At 35.3% G+C, this 20,696-nt stretch overlaps 1 protein-coding gene across 31 annotated transcripts; it reads right to left on the bottom strand.

Moving 5' to 3' along the window:
- Window positions 1-1,101: 1,101 nt before the first annotated feature.
- Window positions 1,102-18,478, bottom strand: LOC110007040 (uncharacterized). Of its 31 annotated transcripts, XR_016045340.1 has the most exons (9): window positions 17,434-18,478; window positions 11,818-13,754; window positions 3,961-8,227; window positions 3,434-3,526; window positions 2,571-2,868; window positions 2,321-2,455; window positions 2,059-2,215; window positions 1,619-1,940; window positions 1,102-1,488 (listed from the first exon to the last, which is right to left on the bottom strand). XR_016045340.1 is itself a non-coding variant. In XM_088852894.1 (7 exons), exons 4-7 carry the CDS (start codon window positions 2,573-2,575, stop codon window positions 1,348-1,350), a joined length of 603 nt encoding a protein of 200 aa, XP_088709020.1. In that variant the 5' UTR covers window positions 2,576-2,868; window positions 3,434-3,526; window positions 3,961-7,915; window positions 11,818-12,227; the 3' UTR covers window positions 1,102-1,347. The 31 variants fall into 31 exon arrangements, 19 of the variants coding, with proteins under 19 accessions (XP_088709020.1, XP_088709035.1, XP_088709034.1 ...); XR_016045339.1 differs by lacking the exon at window positions 17,434-18,478 and having other exon boundaries at window positions 11,818-17,423; XR_016045342.1 differs by lacking the exon at window positions 17,434-18,478 and having other exon boundaries at window positions 3,961-7,923; window positions 11,818-17,423.
- Window positions 18,479-20,696: the final 2,218 nt, after the last annotated feature.

The raw sequence follows: 20,696 nt of genomic DNA, 5'->3' as shown, positions 1-20,696 counted from the left end.
TCACTCATCTAGGCATATTCGCCGACCTCATCAAGGGCTAACCCATTAGAACTCTTCTCAGTTTGTTCTTTATGCCCAGGTAATATGGGTTTTATCCAACCGACTGTCTTAGATCGTCAAGCACAGTCCGGTATAAACAAACATTGTTTGCTTAATATGATCCACGATGGACCACGCTCCCACTGCGCTCATGATCTACTATATCATTTCATTTTACAAGCACTCATAAAGCCTTTAAAGGCCACATAAACCCAACAATAAAAATACAAAATTCTTTCATGCTATCGCTATTGCTAGAAGAAGAGGCAATTCTATCCAAAATATAAAAATTCAAGGGGTAGAATATGAAGGTGGACTTACCCAAAAAATGTTTTGGTAAGTCATTTTAAGGAGACTTTCTTGGTTGATAATGGGATAAATATGGCTATTCAACATTTACCGTTTGTGACACTACCCCTAGATCAAGCAATTTGTCTAGAAAGAAAATTTGAGGAACAAGAAATTAAGGAGCAAGTTTTTTGTCCTAGGAGAGACAAAGCCCTAGGACCTGTAGAGGTGCCAAATCCAAATGGTTGCAACAAGATAGTTCCCATAGTCTTATAAGATTTGGAGGAAGGTGATATGGTATGTTGTTTCTAAGATTGTTATCGTTCATATCACTACGAAGTTTAATAAAACATTATTTCATATCAAAACCTATACAAAATTACACAGGAATATCTCTATTTCAGAGTGCTCTCTCTCTCTCTCTCTCTCTCTCTCTCTCTCTCTCTCTCTCCATTCCACACGCAAGGAAGTGCACACACCCACATAGACTCACTAGGTAGTTAGAGAAGTCAGACTGGTAAGCTGATAGCCCAATGAACCAGACTGTCCAAGACCTGATAATTTGCTGCTCAGAAAATGCATACTCAGCTTATCACCCAAATGGAGAAAGAGTAGAAAATCTTGTAAAACAATGGAGAGAAATTTATGTGACAAGAAACATTGGAGAGATATCTTAATAGTTTTGTAACTGAAGAACCAAAGCATGTGACCTCTCAAATTCTGCCCACAAGGATTGCCTCCATTAGAAGTCCAACCAGAGAACTGACCACGAGCTTTTCTTTTGTTTTGATGAACTGACTGTATATTGATATAAAATGGAGTACAATGGTATGCAACCACAAGAGTGATTAAGCTTTACAAAAACTCTTTAGGGCCCAAAAATGCTATGCAGCAAAAGGGAAAGAAGTGAAAGGAATTAAGGGAAGTGTGCAATAGCAATAAACAAGGTAGATAAAGCTCTCTTTGGCCAAACCTCCAGCCATTGAGTCTCCCTAAAAGTGTCATGCTCAGCGACTTTGATTATGCAGTGCATGGCTGAAAGTAGCTTTGCAACCTTTGTTTGCCAAGTTCGGACTTGGCAATCCTGTGGATCGCCACAAGCAACTTTGGAAAACATTCTGAAATTTCATCATGGAGAGCAGCCAAATCACCAATATGCAACTGCAACATTCATTTGGAACATCATCATCATCCAAGACTTATCCCCAATTATTTGGGGTTAGCTATTCATTTGAAACATAAGATATGACATGGAACTGTTTTTCATAGAAATGAAGCAAATGAATTATACCTTGCAGAAACCATTATTTTCATTGAAGTAGCACACTATATTCTGAATGAATTGCAAAAAATCAAATAAACTCCTACGATTGAATGTTTTTTTCAAGGAAACCTGTTGATAATCATAGATTGCCAATAGTCCTCCATTAAGACATGGAGGCCAGACACCATTTTTTATCACAATAGGACACAAGCTATTCAAACTTGAAATAATATGATTCTCCAATGTCAAATCCATTCCTTCGATTGTGAGATAGACATCTACAAGGAAATACCCACATTTCTCCTTGACCCAAAAGAATGGATGAACTAATATATCCGAGAGGCATGACCTGAAAAACAAACATGCAAAAACACATTTTAAATCCATCTTTTATTTATCAAAAGCTAAATAGAAATAGAACTTACCATAACAACTCCACTGCATAAAAAAAGAAACATTATACTTGCCTATTGTTGATCTTAAGGTTATTCATGATATCTAGAAGATCTCTAATAGGCAAAAAACCCTTTGGATCATCATTTACTAGCTTCTCATCAAGTATTTCTAAAGCATAAGAAAATACTTGGCGGAAATAATCAATTTCATCCTTCTTTACGTCATGGTCTGGAAAACAAAGGAGAAAAATAAAATTACACCCTAGCCATAGTTTTCATAAAAATTGAAATTTTTTAAAATTATAAAGAAAGTATGTCCAAATATGTATTATACCTGTAATATTTTGAACCAGTGGTATTATCTTTGCCACGACTCCTTTTGATATCGTTTTCACAACTGTGTTTTGTGCTCAAGGAAGTAAGTGAAATATTCCATTTTTGAAATTCTCTTGCCCCAAGCACTATATTCCTGTGTCCATAATCCTTCTTATTCAAATCCAAAAAAAATAGTCGCACAAATAAAAATTTAATTACAAAAAATTACAATAAAAGAAAACAAGGCACGATTTCTAATGAGATCTAACCTCATTAAACCAATTAGTATTCGAGTTCAATATCCGTTTGGTGTAAAAAAACAAAAACGTTGTAATTCTTGGATTTTCTGACATCCCTCCATCTCCATTGAACTTGGACAATGGAAACCATTGAGAGTCCATGAGAGGAAATGAATTCCTCGATCTCATAAGTACTACATCCCTTTTTCCAAAGTTTCCCTGTGCAAGTAATGTCATCATCCCCTTCTCCATCTACTATGCTTTTAGAATAAAATATTATTTTGTGCTCTACACCTACATTAATGTGTTCTATGATCTCATCACAAACCTGCAAAAAAAGAAAAAATAAAAATAAAAAATTAAGACCATAGAAATCACCACCAAGAGAAGGAAAGCAGAGCCATCAAAAAATTAATCGATAAAATATGAAAATAAAAAGCATAAAATCACATAATTAAAAGGTTGCAATTATCAAAATGAAAAGAAAAGTAGTAAAAAATTTATGACATGCAAGTAGTCTAAAATATAAGAAACCATTTGGGACAAATAAGGAAAGGCCCGTCAAAATCCAAAAGAAAATGATCAGCTACAAAAGTGAATGAAACCATTTTGAACAAATAAGGAAAGCCCAATCAAATTCCAAAAGAAAATGATCAAATGCAAAAGTCAAGTTGCCTACAACCGCAGTTTGCAAATGATTTTTTGCCACGATTAGCTATACTTTTCGAAGTCCATACCAAGTCAAGCAGTGATGCTCAAAGTCAAGGACATCGAAAAGACACAAGAGAGAGAGAAACAGAGAGAATGAGAGAGAGTATTCATAATTCAAAGAGCGACAAAGAAGACAAAATAATCAAAGAATTACCCCATAGAGAGATGGAAAATGTGCTTACACTTAAGCCCTTGAGAGCACATTCTTTGTTCTTACTATCTGTATCCTTTTGCGTCTTAGGCTTACGCTTCGTACCTTTCCCCATGGTGAATTTCTGAGAATTTGTGCAACCAAAAGATTTTAACAGAGTGAGAAGGTGAGGCCTCAGGCAGTATCTTCGATAAAGGGGTTTAGAGAGAGAGAGAGCTTACAATTTTTACAGAGAGGGAGGGCTTAGGTAAAATGGGGTAGATACAGAGAGAGAGAGAGAGGGGGCCGGAGGCCGGGGCTTAGGTAAAGGGTGGTAGATACTATTAGGATCGATTTAGAATGGCTATTAAGATGGATTTATGCAAAATTAGGTCAAAATCCCTCTTTGAACCTCACTTGAAAATATTATCAAACACATACGAAGCATAGCAATAATCTACAACTAAGAACTCCTTAAATCATCAAATCAAATCCCCAAATTGTTATCTTCTAAATCATGCTCTATTATGACTATGAATCATAGCAAATGAGCAAAAATGGAGTATGAAACAAACTCACCAATTGCTCCAACTAAAGCATGTAGAGAATAAGCAAATCTTTAGCTCAAAAATATCAAAAGCACCCCAAAAATGTTGCTGGAAATTCTAGAACATCGAGACATTAGTAGCAATATATAGAAAGAGAAAGTTAAGGGTAATGGGTAATGAAATAGACTCAGCAGTAGCTTGTCTCAAGGTGACCTTTCAAGGCTCTTGGGTGCTCCCTTGAGACCAAGATACCTCTAAAATTTGTGGAGAGAGAAAAAGAGGAATTTTGGGTAGTGAGAGAGAGACTAGAACACCATAGCTTTTTCTCCCAACCCATCTACTTATTTGGCCCCAACATTCCAACGGTGTGTTTTTGGGGAATGAGGTTTACTTTTTCTTTTTAAACACTTGGCATAAGGGATGCATGCAAACTATATTATAGTATATAACAATAAAGCTAGGGTATTTTGGTCATAAGAATAGTATTTTGAGAAAATAAAAAAAAAAAATGTAAAAAACAAAACTCATGTCAACATTCCCCCACTATTTTCGACATTTTTTTTTAATTACAAATATCATCCACCCATTAGAATGATATGCTCTATCATGATCTCAAGTAATCCATAGTCCATCCACATACATTCCATGCACTCAATGGCATCGACCACACACTTTCCCACACTTATTACACGTCGTGACGTATTGTGTGATCATTAGCCATCTTATGCACTTCATGCATTGGCTTCTTAATCAACATACTCTCTCAATAGGTGCCTAACAACACAATGTCTCAAACACTGGCACTGTTGATGCCACACATAAGCCCCCCATTATCAAAATTTGATAGTTTATCGGTGTAGTGAGTTGTCATACAAAGCCACAAATAGATGCATCTAAGAGATCCTCAACTTCCGAGATATACATACTAGTAAATCACAAGGACGAACCACAAAGGTCCAATCACCTGTAAATATTCAGAACATTAGCCATATAGGCTAGTGGATCACAAAGAAACCATCATATTTACTAACATACCATTGCATCACTAAAATTCTCATGCAACAAATGGGAGTGGATCACAAAGAAACCACTATATCACGAAGATAGCATTGCATCACTCAGATGCTCATGCCACATAGGTATCATTGAGATAGAATTCAGAATGCTACAAAGGCAAGAAATCACATGATCGTTATAATGGTTAATGCAGCCACAAAGGTTATCTATGACACTATATAACAACCATTAGGACTCCAATACTTTGCCCAAATATCAATATGCCACGAAAGCTAATATTATTGTGATTCATCCATGCGTCTGAGTCCCATGGCAAGTACGCTTCTTACAAAAGGGATGACATGAGTACCCTTTGTTAGTGGACCAGCAATCATCAATTGAGTAGGAAGATAACTAACTTCTACTATTTTCTACATATTCCCTTACGGAGTGCGACCTTTTCTTAATATGTTTTGACTTGACATGATATAGTGGATGTTTAGAAATGGCTATTGCTACTTGATTATCATCATAAATTTCTGTGGGTGCATGATCAAACTGGAGTAAAGGCATTTCATTAAGAAAGTGCCTTAAGAATATCTCTTCTCTTGAAGCATGATATAAAATAATATATTCTTCTTCTATAGTGGAACGTGAGAACCACTTTTGCTTTTTATTTCCCCAAGATATACATGCCCTACAAAATGTAAACACCCATCTTGATGTGAATCTATAATTGTCAATGTCTCATCTTAAATTTGCATCACAATAACCTTCTAGGATTAGATCTCAAGTCTCATAACATAGACCATAATTATGTATCCCCTTTAGATAAATAACTTTCCGCTTTACCAATTTCCAATGTTCAATTTTAGGGCTTGCTATATATCGACTAGCAACCCTCATTGCATAAGCAATATCGAGTCTAACAGCTTGTACATAAGAGTATTTCTTTATAATTTCATTTTCTTTGTCACTTTTAGGACATATTTCCTTAGATACCTTATAACTTTTGTCAATTGGGGTGGCCATAGGTTTAGAGTCCATAAAGTGATTTAATTAACTTGCATACATTATCTTCTTGACCTTGATTTTCTCATGTAGATTTTCTCATCTAGATTTTCTCATCTAGTTCAGCATTTTAAAACGTGGACTTTACATCCATTTGATGAACCGCAAAATCATTAATGGTTAGTAATGTTAATATTATTCTTACTGAAGATTTTCTTGCTACAGGTAAAAGGTTTCTTGGAAATCAATTACTTCCTTTTGGCTAAACCCCGTAGCCACTAACCTAGCTTTATATCTTTCAATATTACCATTAAAGTTCAATTTCTTAAAGTACACCCATTTACAAACAATTGCCTTTCTATCTGAAGGAAAATCTACTATGATCGTGTTTTATTGCTCATAAGGGAGTCATATTCATCCTACATAGCTTGTAACCAACTATTTGTTGCATCAGAGCTGATTGCATCTTTAAAATTATGGGGTACTTCATTCAATTTATTACAATAAACATAACCATCTAAATAACTAGGTTTTTTAATTTTCCTAGTACTCCTTCTAGGCTCATACAACTTAGGGGTCAGATCAACTTTAGAAGAGCTTCTTACATTAGTAGTCCTAGGGTCTAGTGATTCCTCTTGGTCACTTTCTTCTAAAAGTCTAGCTTGCCTATAAATCAGTATTTGAAAGTCTTCAAAGAAGTGGCATTCTTTACTCTCTATGATTTCTTTAGTTTCATCATTGGAACATCTATATCCCTTCGAATCAGCGGAATACCCAACAAATATACACTTGACACTTTTAGGTCCTAGTTTCTCTCTCTTTTCATGAGGAATATGAACATGTGCTAAAGAGCCATATACTCTAATATGATCCAAACTAAGTTTTCTTCCAAACCACAACTCAAAAAGTGTTACATTAGTCGATTTAAAAGGGACTCTATTTAATTTATATGTTGCTGCCATAATTGCTTCACCCCAAAAATAATATCCTACAATTGACCATATCAATTAAGGTTCGATTCTTTCTCTCGTCCATACCATTTTATTAAGTATATGGTAAGGAAGTTTGCCGAATAATTTCATTCTCGCTACAAAATTGATTAAAGTCCTATGATATATATTCTCATCCTCTATCAACTCTAAGAATTTTAATTTTCTTATTTAATTGGTTTTCAACTTCTTATTTATATTTATTGAATTTGTCTAATGCTTCATTTTTATGGGTCATTAAATGAGTGTAAGAATATCTACAATAATCATCTATAAAAGTGATAAACTATTCACACCTACCAAAGACTTTTGGGTTTTAATTTAGTACAAATATCAATATGGATAATTTAAAGTAAGTTTTTAACCCTTTTACCCTTCGAAAATGATATCCTATGTATTTTTCCCTTTAAGCATCTTTCACATTTGAATTTTTCTTTTTCTAAATAAAGGACTATATTTTCTTTCATTAATCTATTTAATCTTTCATAACCAATGTGACCAAGCCTTCTATGCCAAATATTGAAACACTCATTATAAGCAAATGGCCCCTTCATTTTATTATCAAGATCAAGCTTGTACATATTGCCAACAATAGTGGCTTTTACAACAAAAACATCTTTTTTCTTTATAATTGTTTTCCCATCTTTTATATAGACATCATCTCCACTACTATCAATCCTAAAGAGAGAAAGTAAGTTGATCCTTATATATGAGGCATATGATACATCAGTAAGAGTCAAAGTGCCACTGGTTGGAAGTGGAAGTCCAAATGTGCCCTCTCCAAGAATGTTGATGCTAGACGAGTTGCCCATATAAAGTTTTCCAACACTGTCACTCCTTTCCTTGAAATCTACCATATTATTAATGTGCCGAGTAGGTCCCGAGTCCATCCACCACTCATCGGGGGAACTCACCATCAAGAATACTTCAACCACTAAGGTAAAATCCTTAGTGCCACTTGCTTGTCCAGCATCCTTCTCCTTGGGTTTCCTGCAATACTTGACAATATGACCATATTTATTAGAATTATAACATTTATTAAATTTCAAAGAAGATTGTCCATGAGGAGGCTTCCTAAAGTTCTTTTTAGATTTTGCCTTCTCATTCTTCTTGGCCATTGTTAGATAGACTTGGTTTCTCTCCCTTTCATTATTCTTCCTAACACCATCATTTTCTTCCATCCTTAGTTGTCCTCTTAGATCATCTAAAGTATAGACAGTCACATTATGGTACAAATTTTTCTTTACATACTTCCATGAATAGGGAGATTTTCTATAATCTTCATAATTTGTTGATATTCACCTATGGATTCACCAAAATCAGCAAGTTGGTTAGCCATGATGCACATATCATTAGAATATTCAAGTACCGATTGATTTTTCTTCATCTTATACATATTGCATCTTTCATACAATTCATACTTAGCCACATAGTTATCATTAGTGTGTCTTGTATCAATAGCAACCCACAAATCTTTAGCATTATCATAGCATTCAAACACTTTATGTAGTCCATCATTTAGGCAATTTAGGATGGCATCTCTACATTTGAAATCATCATTTTTCCACTTAATAAACCTTTGCCTATCTCTAAGAGTTCTATCATCATCTGGTCAGTTGGTCTTTCATCATTAATCACATAGAGCAATTCCATATTATGGGGCACGAAAAACAGTTTACTTTTCCAAATTGAAAAGTTGAAGCCATATAATTTTTTCTATCTTCACCAAATCGGAAAGAATGGTCTTTGTAGTAGCCATTGAAAGTAACCAAAGCTCTACTATCAAATGTTATGATCGATTTAGAATGGCTACTAATATGGATTAATGGAAAATTATGTCAAAATTTCTCTTTGAACCTCACTTGAAAATATTTTTAAACACATAAGAAGCATAAGCAATAATCTATAATTAAGAACTCCTTAAATCATCAAATCAAATCCCCAAACTGTTATCATCTAAATCATGTTCTATTCTAGCCATGAATCACACCAAATGAGCAAATGTAAAGTATAGAACAAATTCACCAATTGCTCCAACTAAGGCAGGTAGAGAATAAGCAAAACTACAACTCAAAAATATCAAAAGCACCCCAAAAATGTTGCTGGAAATTCTGGAACATCAAGACATTAGTAACAATATATAGAAAGAGAAAGAGAGAGAGGAGGGCAAGAGGTCGAGACTTTTTAAAAAGCTGAAATTAGGGGAAAAAACAGATTGTGGGCCTACTTGGAGCAAAACCCTGCCAGAGACCTGGTATCCAGAGTTGGCTGGCCGAACCAAAGATGTCAACACAAGGGGACCGTTTCAATAGTCTTTTGACGTCTTGAGCTAGAGATGCTCAATTCAGTTTTATTTGCTTATGTTAGAGAGGGTCTTCAAGGCAATGTGGACTACGGTGGACCAAGATGCATGGGGCGGTCCTGAGGTTGCCGTAGGTGTTATCGGATTCTCACCCCTTCAAAACTAAAAGAGAAAAAGGATTTTTTATGGATCATCCCATTCTCATGTTATGGGTCAAAGAAGTGGCTCTTTGGTTTGCTTTGAGTGGTAAATGACTTATGACCCATTTAACTTATCTTCATAAAATGTTTTATTGGAGAGAGGGAGTAAGGGGATTGAAACTTGAACGACTGAGTGAGAGACAGTAAGGGAGTTGAAACTTGAACGGTTGAGAGAGAGAGAGAGAGAGAGAGAGAGAGAGAGAGGGAGGGAGGGAGGGAGGATTTTAATGAGGGAGTTGTGGTTGTGTTGAAGGAGGTATCATATGGGATAAAGAGTTGTTTAAAAGATGGAGCCTTCATAAGGGTTTTAAGACCCACTTAAATAAATTTTTATTTTTATACTTTGGAGGGTCTCATGGGGCTAGGTTAATTTAAGTTGGTCAAATTGATTTATGGGGCTTAATCTAGGCTATAGACTCCTAGGGCCTGTTTGATAATTGGGAGGAAGTTCACATAAATTGGGTTTTTTTGAAATCCTGAAGTTGGATATTGTGATGTCTAGAAAAAATAAATACTACATTTGAAAACCCCAATGGATTTCTAGGAAGTTTGGGACCTGTGTTTGATTGAACCTAGGATTGGGAAACTAGAAGACCTGGAAATGAGCTGGTTCTAACTGTTCATTAGAGATTTCTTCATGACATAGTGATACTTGTTCGAAGTGACAAAGATCTTAAAATCAACCAGCATCCATCATATGTGAAATAAATGTGTTTAGATCATGGAAAGTAAAGCTAAAAAGTTTAAATTTGTTATTTAGATTGTATGTAATTTATCTTATTTTGGAATCCACTTTTTTTACACCATGGCCATATCACACTAGTGCAAGCATTTCTCTTTATTTGAAAATAATACAACTTAGATATTTAATCTCTACATCGTTTTAGGAAGGTAGTCAAAGAGCATTGACTCAAAACTTTGAATATCATACTATGGCCATGATTTCCTATTTTTCCTCATCTACCAGATGAGAATGATAGAAAACATACCAATGCAAACATTATAGAAAAGACCAAAACATACATATAAAACAAGTAAAAATAACGATTTATAATGCATGACGAGGATAGCCACAACTACCCACACTGACACAATCACATGCGATTTAGTACATCTATATAAGTTTGGAAATCCATCATATATAAGTCCTTCAAATATTAATTCAAATATAAAATAAAAAAAAAACATTAATCCATAGAAAAAAGAGAATGTCATAGGGTACTAAGGTAGAAGCTGTTTGCCGGCTCCCTTAGTACCCTATCTCGGAATGGCAACTCGTGCCCCTCATAATTGCAAGAAATCTAACCAAGGCTAGTGCAAGCCCAGCATTGCATCGGTAAGCAGTTCATCCCAAAGAAAATGAAACAAAAGCATCAACAAGAGCCCTAATTTACACTTACATGTAATTGCTTTTTTTTAAGATCTTTAAATTTGTTATTTTCTTATCCTTCTATTCTCAAATTCACAATTCATTCATGAGTCTTTTTGGGTGGATTCTACGAAATAAATAGAAAAAATTCCTTAACAACCTAAAAACAGAGAAAAACAGCATGAAAAACTACCTGAAAGGACCTGCACAGCAGAGAGGAAATAAAAAATTATATAACGAAAACTACCTAAAAGGACCTGCACAGCAGAGAGAAACCCCAATAAACTCAGCAGGGAGGAAATGAAAATTACATTAAAAGACCCAAAATAGACTCTCCCAAACAAAGCAAGCTATGCCTGATATACCTGAAAAACTGTGGGGAAAAAAAATCCAAAAAAAAGAGCAGAAAGGCATGACAATACCTTAAAAACACACAAGAAACCTTGCAAAACAAAACAAAAAACATTAAATAAATTAAAATAAATAAATAAATAAATAACCAATTATTGAGGGAAACAACTTGGAAAATCTGCAAAAAAGTGGCACAAAAGTTTTACAGATAGCTTAAAAGAACTTGATAAAAAAACCTTTAAAAAAAAAAACAAAAAAGTGGCCGGAAAATACCCATAAAAATCAAAATGAATGCTGCCAGAACAATGGAAGAAAAAACATGTCAAAACATATAAAAAATGGAAAAATAAACCCCTAAAATTTCCAAGCTAATAAAGCCCAAAAAAACAACATGAAATTTCTTGATCAAATGGGATTTTCAAACAATCTTGGAAGATGTTTTACAATCTCTATTTTATCCTCTAAAGAGATCTTTCTATTAACGAGCTGATTTTCTACAGAATATGGAGCATTAAAAAAAAAAAAAGGAAAACCCACGGGGAAGCGTACTTGGCATGGACCTACGGAGACGTTTTGAAAGAGAGGAGTTAGAAGAGAAAGATGAGATGAATAGAGATACTGCTCGAAGGAATGAGACGGAGAGAAAGAGAGAGAGTAGAGAGAGACACACCTGATGTGATGGAGAGAGGCGCGGGCCGCTTTGGTGAAGAGGGAAGATGGGGCCTAGTAAGTTTTTCAAGTGGGGCTCACTCACACGCCCGGCCACTTGCACGGCTGACATTCCAAATTTGCCTTGTTCATGGGGCGGTATCCTCATTTTGAAGACCTTGGAAGCAGGGGTGACAATGGACCCGGACCCACCGGGGATATCCAAATAGGTCCGGGTATAAGTCTAATACTTAGGACGCTGCAAGTTGAGTTTGGGTCCAAAACCTGAACCCGAATACCATTCAAGTTTAGGTTAAGGTTCGACTGTATCTGACCCGTACTCGTATACTGTTGGATATATAATACTTCAAGCCCTATTCGTTTGGGTATATTAAAAAACTATAAAATAAGAATTCATAATCATATTTAGCAATTAAACGACAAATAGGGCGCCTTAAATTTTAAGGCCGGGTTGTGACCTTGTTGTCAATAATTTGGATATAAAATAGTAAAAATAAATAAATAAATAAATAAAAACAAAGAAAAAGAAGTTCATAATGAGAGTGACAATGGACCCGACTAGACCTGGGACCCGACGGGTACAGATATGGGTCCAACTTTTGGACCCGACGAATCGGGTCCGGGTCCAACAAGATCGGACCCATACCCAACTTGTTGCCACCCCTAAATGGAAGTTCCAAAATGCTTAATAACTGTAGCAATTCATGTTAACATTATAAAAAAGTGGATAATAGTGCTTTTAAACTAATAAGTTATGGTTATCAAACACGCCCCTCATGATTTGAGCAAGAAATGAAAGGTTTAAGTTTCGGTGTAGGACTAAATAGGCAGCTTTCAAGTTGGGTGGGCTATTTTAATTTAGCAAGTTTGGCTTAGGCCTAATTAGATAGTCTTGTGAAGTATTTATGTTATGAATGTTTAACTAATTAGGTCTAGGCTCGACCAGTTATAGTTCATGGTTGGGGTGAATGGAGCATGGGAGTAGTGTGCACTATGGTGTATAAGTGTAGTATGGTTCCTTGTGTGGTTTAGGCTAGAAATAAGGGGTTTAGATGGGGCAAATTTTTTTTATTATATATGGAATGGGTTTAAGAAGGCTCTAGGCTAGGTTCCTACAGTTTTGGGTTGCAGATGTTGAAGAAATCCTTTAGGATGAGTAAGGTGTCTACATTTATTATGATATTAACAAAATAAATAAAAAATTTTATTTATTCTTTTAGAATTTCTCCCTTCTCGAACATCAGATTAATTCTAGCATAAAGTTGAGCCGAATTGACCCGTAACTAGGATTGTCATGTCAGGAATCCTTGAGAACTTTGTGTCCTCGATCCTTGGTCTTCACGTCACGTTTTAAATGAGGGTCTTACTTAGGGTTTTCAATCGAGCCTAATTCTTGGACATTGTCCCTAGTGTTTTGAATCGAACTGGGCTTCTGATAAGGTCCTCGCGCTACCAATTTCTGGTCGAGGTCTTTGGGTTCGTTGGAGCGGCCATCCCCATCCACGGGTTAATGTGCTTTTTATTTGATTTTTGCTTATAGATGTGTCTTGGAGCATGGAGCTTTTGCCTTTGATTGCCCCTATTATGAGTATCATGGAGTCCCCGGTGTGATGCTTCTTTCACCCATTGATTCATTGCGCAATTCTTTGACTTGTGGGTGCCCCTTCCTCAAAGTTTGATTTCATAGACACATCGCTTTAGACAAATCAAAGTTTTGATTTCATAGATTTTGCCTTCTCATTCTTCTTGGCCATTGTTAGATAGACTTGGTTTCTCTCCCTTTCATTATTCTTCCTAACACCATCATTTTCTTCCATCCTTAGTTGTCCTCTTAGATCATCTAAAGTATGGACAGTCACATTATGGTACAAATTTTTCTTTACATACTTCCATGAATAGGGAGATTTTCTATAATCTTCATAATTTGTTGATATTCACCTATGGATTCACCAAAATCAGCAAGTTGGTTAGCCATGATCCACATATCATTAAAATATTCAAGTACCGATTGATTTTTTTTCATCTTATACATATTGCATCTTTCATACAATTCATACTTAGCCACATAGTTATCATTAGTGTGTCTTGTATCAATAGCAACCCACAAATCTTTAGCATTATCATAGCATTCAAACACTTTATGTAGTCCATCATTTAGGCAATTTAGGATGGCATCTCTACACTTGAAATCATCATTTTTCCACTTAATAAACCTTTGCCTATCTCTAAGAGTTCTATCATCATCTGGTCAGTTGGTCTTTCATCATTAATCACATATAGCAATTCCATATTATGGGGCACGAAAAACAGTTTACTTTTCCAAATTGAAAAGTTGAAGCCATATAATTTTTTCTATCTTCACCAAATCGGAAAGAATGGTCTTTGTAGTAGCCATTGAAAGTAACCAAAGCTCTACTATCAAATGTTATGATCGATTTAGAATGGCTACTAATATGGATTAATGGAAAATTATGTCAAAATTTCTCTTTGAACCTCACTTGAAAATATTTTTAAACACATAAGAAGCATAAGCAATAATCTATAATTAAGAACTCCTTAAATCATCAAATCAAATCCCCAAACTGTTATCATCTAAATCATGTTCTATTCTAGCCATGAATCACACCAAATGAGCAAATGTAAAGTATAGAACAAATTCACCAATTGCTCCAACTAAGGCAGGTAGAGAATAAGCAAAACTACAACTCAAAAATATCAAAAGCACCCCAAAAATGTTGCTGGAAATTCTGGAACATCAAGACATTAGTAACAATATATAGAAAGAGAAAGAGAGAGAGGAGGGCAAGAGGTCGAGACTTTTTAAAAAGCTGAAATTAGGGGAAAAAAACAGATTGTGGGCCTACTTGGAGCAAAACCCTGCCAGAGACCTGGTATCCAGAGTTGGCTGGCCGAACCAAAGATGTCAACACAAGGGGACCGTTTCAATAGTCTTTTGACGTCTTGAGCTAGAGATGCTCAATTCAGTTTTATTTGCTTATGTTAGAGAGGGTCTTCAAGGCAATGTGGACTACGGTGGACCAAGATGCATGGGGCGGTCCTGAGGTTGCCGTAGGTGTTATCGGATTCTCACCCCTTCAAAACTAAAAGAGAAAAAGGATTTTTTATGGATCATCCCATTCTCATGTTATGGGTCAAAGAAGTGGCTCTTTGGTTTGCTTTGAGTGGTAAATGACTTATGACCCATTTAACTTATCTTCATAAAATGTTTTATTGAAGAGAGGGAGTAAGGGGATTGAAACTTGAACGACTGAGTGAGAGAGAGTAAGGGAGTTGAAACTTGAACGGTTGAGAGAGAGAGAGAGAGAGAGAGAGAGAGAGAGAGAGAGAGAGAGAGAGAGAGAGAGAGAGAGAGAGAGAGAGAGAGAGAGAGAGAGAGAGAGAGAGAGAGAGAGAGAGAGAGAGAGAGAGAGAGGGAGGGAGGGAAGGAGGATTTTAATGAGGGAGTTGTGGTTGTGTTGAAGGAGGTATCATATGGGATAAAGAGTTGTTTAAAAGATGGAGCCTTCATAAGGGTTTTAAGACCCACTTAAATAAATTTTTATTTTTATACTTTGGAGGGTCTCATGGGGCTAGGTTAATTTAAGTTGGTCAAATTGATTTATGGGGCTTAATCTAGGCTATAGACTCCTAGGGCCTGTTTGATAATTGGGAGGAAGTTCACATAAATTGGGTTTTTTTGAAATCCTGAAGTTGGATATTGTGATGTCTAGAAAAAATAAATACTACATTTGAAAACCCCAATGGATTTCTAGGAAGTTTGGGACCTGTGTTTGATTGAACCTAGGATTGGGAAACTAGAAGACCTGGAAATGAGCTGGTTCTAACTGTTCATTAGAGATTTCTTCATGACATAGTGATACTTGTTCGAAGTGACAAAGATCTTAAAATCAACCAGCATCCATCATATGTGAAATAAATGTGTTTAGATCATGGAAAGTAAAGCTAAAAAGTTTAAATTTGTTATTTAGATTGTATGTAATTTATCTTATTTTGGAGTCCACTTTTTTTACACCATGGCCATAGCACACTAGTGCAAGCATTTCTCTTTATTTGAAAATAATACAACTTAGATATTTAATCTCTACATCGTTTTAGGAAGGTAGTCAAAGAGCATTGACTCAAAACTTTGAATATCATACTATGGCCATGATTTCCAATTTTTCCTCATCTACCAGATGAGAATGATAGAAAACATACCAATGCAAACATTATAGAAAAGACCAAAACATACATATAAAACAAGTAAAAATAACGATTTATAATGCATGACGAGGATAGCCACAACTACCCACACTGACACAATCACATGCGATTTAGTACATCTATATAAGTTTGGAAATCCATCATATATAAGTCTTTCAAATATTAATTCAAATATAAAATCAAAAGAAAACATTAATCCATAGAAAAAAGAGAATGTCATAGGGTACTAAAGTAGAAGCTGTTTGCCAGCTCCCTTAGTACCCTATCTCGGAATGGCAACTCGTGCCCCTCATAATTGCAAGAAATCTAACCAAGGCTAGTGCAAGCCCAGCATTGCATCGGTAAGCAGTTCATCCCAAAGAAAATGAAACAAAAGCATCAACAAGAGCCCTAATTTACACTTACATGTAATTGCTTTTTTTTAAGATCTTTAAATTTGTTATTTTTTTATCCTTCTATTCTCAAATTCACAATTCATTCATGTGTCTTTTTGGGTGGATTCTACGAAATAAATAGAAAAAATTCCTTAACAACCTAAAAACAGAGAAAAACAGCATGAAAAACTACCTGAAAGGACCTGCACAGCAGAGAGGAAATAAAAAATTATATAACAAAAACTACCTAAAAGGACCTGCACAGCAGAGAGAAACCCCAATAAACTCAGCAGGGAGGAAATGAAAATTACATTAAAAGACCCAAAATAGACTCTCCCAAACAAAGCAAGCTATGCCTGATATACCTGAAAAACTGTGGGGAAAAAAATCCAAAAAAAAGAGCAGAAAGGCATGACAATACCTTAAAAACACACAAGAAACCTTGCAAAACAAAACAAAAAACATTAAATAAATTAAAATAAATAAATAAATAAATAACCAATTATTGAGGGAAACAACTTGGAAAATCTGCAAAAAAGTGGCACAAAAGTTTTACAGATAGCTTAAAAGAACTTGATAAAAAAACCTTTAAAAAAAAAAACAAAAAAGTGGCCGGAAAATACCCATAAAAATCAAAATGAATGCTGCCAGAACAATGGAAGAAAAAACATGTCAAAACATATAAAAAATGGAAAAATAAACCCCTAAAATTTCCAAGCTAATAAAGCCCAAAAAAACAACATGAAATTTCTTGATCAAATGGGATTTTCAAACAATCTTGGAAGATGTTTTACAATCTCTATTTTATCCTCTAAAGAGATCTTTCTATTAACGAGCTGATTTTCTACAGAATATGGAGCATTAAAAAAAAAAAAGGAAAACCCACGGGGAAGCGTACTTGGCATGGACCTACGGAGACGTTTTGAAAGAGAGGAGTTAGAAGAGAAAGATGAGATGAATAGAGATACTGCTCGAAGGAATGAGACGGAGAGAAAGAGAGAGAGTAGAGAGAGACACACCTGATGTGATGGAGAGAGGCGCGGGCCGCTTTGGTGAAGAGGGAAGATGGGGCCTAGTAAGTTTTTCAAGTGGGGCTCACTCACACGCCCGGCCACTTGCACGGCTGACATTCCAAATTTGCCTTGTTCATGGGGCGGTATCCTCATTTTGAAGACCTTGGAAGCAGGGGTGACAATGGACCCGGACCCACCGGGGATATCCAAATAGGTCCGGGTATAAGTCTAATACTTAGGACGCTGCAAGTTGAGTTTGGGTCCAAAACCTGAACCCGAATACCATTCAAGTTTAGGTTAAGGTTCGACTGTATCTGACCCGTACTCGTATACTGTTGGATATATAATACTTCAAGCCCTATTCGTTTGGGTATATTAAAAAACTATAAAATAAGAATTCATAATCATATTTAGCAATTAAACGACAAATAGGGCGCCTTAAATTTTAAGGCCGGGTTGTGACCTTGTTGTCAATAATTTGGATATAAAATAGTAAAAATAAATAAATAAATAAATAAAAACAAAGAAAAAGAAGTTCATAATGAGAGTGACAATGGACCCGACTAGACCTGGGACCCGACGGGTACAGATATGGGTCCAACTTTTGGACCCGACGAATCGGGTCCGGGTCCAACAAGATCGGACCCATACCCAACTTGTTGCCACCCCTAAATGGAAGTTCCAAAATGCTTAATAACTGTAGCAATTCATGTTAACATTATAAAAAAGTGGATAATAGTGCTTTTAAACTAATAAGTTATGGTTATCAAACACGCCCCTCATGATTTGAGCAAGAAATGAAAGGTTTAAGTTTCGGTGTAGGACTAAATAGGCAGCTTTCAAGTTGGGTGGGCTATTTTAATTTAGCAAGTTTGGCTTAGGCCTAATTAGATAGTCTTGTGAAGTATTTATGTTATGAATGTTTAACTAATTAGGTCTAGGCTCGACCAGTTATAGTTCATGGTTGGGGTGAATGGAGCATGGGAGTAGTGTGCACTATGGTGTATAAGTGTAGTATGGTTCCTTGTGTGGTTTAGGCTAGAAATAAGGGGTTTAGATGGGGCAAATTTTTTTTATTATATATGGAATGGGTTCAAGAAGGCTCTAGGCTAGGTTCCTACAGTTTTGGGTTGCAGATGTTGAAGAAATCCTTTAGGATGAGTAAGGTGTCTACATTTATTATGATATTAACAAAATAAATAAAAAATTTTATTTATTCTTTTAGAATTTCTCCCTTCTCGAACATTAGATTAATTCTAGCATAAAGTTGAGCCGAATTGACCCGTAACTAGAATTGTCATGTCAGGAATCCTTGAGAACTTTGTGTCCTCGATCCTTGGTCTTCACGTCACGTTTTAAATGAGGGTCTTACTTAGGGTTTTCAATCGAGCCTAATTCTTGGACATTGTCCCTAGTGTTTTGAATCGAACTGGGCTTCTGATAAGGTCCTCGCGCTACCAATTTCTGGTCGAGGTCTTTGGGTTCGTTGGAGCGGCCATCCCCATCCACGGGTTAATGTGCTTTTTATTTGATTTTTGCTTATAGATGTGTCTTGGAGCATGGAGCTTTTGCCTTTGATTGCCCCTATTATGAGTATCATGGAGTCCCCGGTGTGATGCTTCTTTCACCCATTGATTCATTGCGCAATTCTTTGACTTGTGGGTGCCCCTTCCTCAAAGTTTGATTTCATAGACACATCGCTTTAGGATCAAGCAAGGTTTAAAAAAAATGGATCGGTGACTCGAATCGGTCACACTCATTTCCATGTTAGATTGGTAGATTAGTTCAGAGAATCAGCCGAATCAGTAATTTTTGTCTCGAAAGTTTTTAAAAAATCTTCATAAATCTCTAAAAATATTGTTCTTATAGTTTCTAAAAGAAATTAGGAGTGATGTATTAACTACACTAGTTACCTTGTAAAAATAAGTGGATATTGAGACGTTTTTCTGTCTGGATGTATAATTAATAAATAAAATACAAGATTTGGTTACTAATATAAAATTTTTCATTATAATAAACATGATTCATGAATTTCTATACAAAAACTTAGTACAATTCAAAATTATATCAAAATTTTATTAGTGTATAAAATGAGTTATTGTAATAATAACAAATTTACGATAAATCCTTTGTTAATATTTGTAAAAGTTAAAAGATATTATTTAAAAATACAATCTAGACTAATTTCATAATATAATCTATATAATAATACTAATTTGTTAAATAACATAGCAATTTAATATATTCGATTATATGATGTTTTAATGTATTTATAACAATAACAATTTCAATCGGGAAATGTTTCTATGTGATCCACCAACATATAAATAATATATGATCCTACTTCTTAGCCATTTGAACTTAATCAAATGGCTACGATTGTTTATACCACAAGTCTTGTCAAACACTATTTTATTTTTATTTTTTTGGATGAATTTTTGGGCATCTCATCATAAAATTAGGGCAAACTTGGAAAAAAAATATTTTTTATAAAAACAAATGGCCAAAACGCCACTGCATGTCCAAAATTTTGATTCATAATTATTTGAAGAACAAAAATAAAAAACAAAAAACTATGAGCCATCTAATGGTTAGACTCAAGCTATCTCTACGATCTACTCAAATCTGACGGCTGAGACTAAGGGTCAAATATACTATATATGTGGGTGGGGTCACGTAGAAAGCCCTCTCATTTCAATATAGCAACAACAATTTTAACATAATTATGCTAATAACTTAACAATTTTAATATAATTATATTCGTTCAACATAATAATATTAATTTAATTTTAATGTGACTATATTTTTATAATTTAAAATTAATAATAGATGGCTATATATATAGGGAGGCATTTTGGGTGGTTGTGGGTGGTGGCGATGGGGGGAGGAGAGAAAGAGATTAATGGGTTATGGAAATAGGAGGAAGCAATTATCCCACGTCGAAGATGTACTTGAATTTGAATTTCAATATGTATAGAAGGGACCACGTGAGTGCCCCCTATGCAATCCAGTTTAATGGTGTCAAAACCAAAAGAAATTGGTATTAAAAGATATACCACTGAGTCCTATCGGATTACTCATTTTTTAAACACTGGGAGATTTTGTTCTTGGTAACCCCCCACCATTACCTTGGTGTATGGCATCTATTCAACCATGGCGCGATGAATTTTGTTCGGACCTCGATTTGAGTTGTGGTACTAGGGCCTCGACATCTTCGGATTTAGAGTCACTCGTGTTTCCTGGTCCCATAACCCTTGATTTAGGTGTCT

This window comes from Amborella trichopoda, chromosome 12 (genome assembly GCF_054954075.1).
Source record: "Amborella trichopoda isolate Santa Cruz 75 chromosome 12, AtrichopodaSantaCruz75HAP2 v2.0, whole genome shotgun sequence".
Classification (NCBI taxonomy): Eukaryota; Viridiplantae; Streptophyta; class Magnoliopsida; order Amborellales; family Amborellaceae; genus Amborella; species Amborella trichopoda.
Note: the sequence above shows the minus strand (reverse complement) of the source record. Positions and strands in the feature narration are given on the sequence as shown.

What these genes read in the sequence shown, in the direction of transcription:
- LOC110007040 (XM_088852894.1), bottom strand. An exon ending in ACTGGTTCAAAATATTACAG is followed by an intron (nt 1,941 to 2,320) that starts GTATAATACATA and finishes TTTGTTTTTCAG; the next exon opens with GTCATGCCTCTCGGATATAT. An exon ending in AAAATAATGGTTTCTGCAAG is followed by an intron (nt 1,489 to 1,618) that starts GTATAATTCATT and finishes TGAATGTTGCAG; the next exon opens with TTGCATATTGGTGATTTGGC.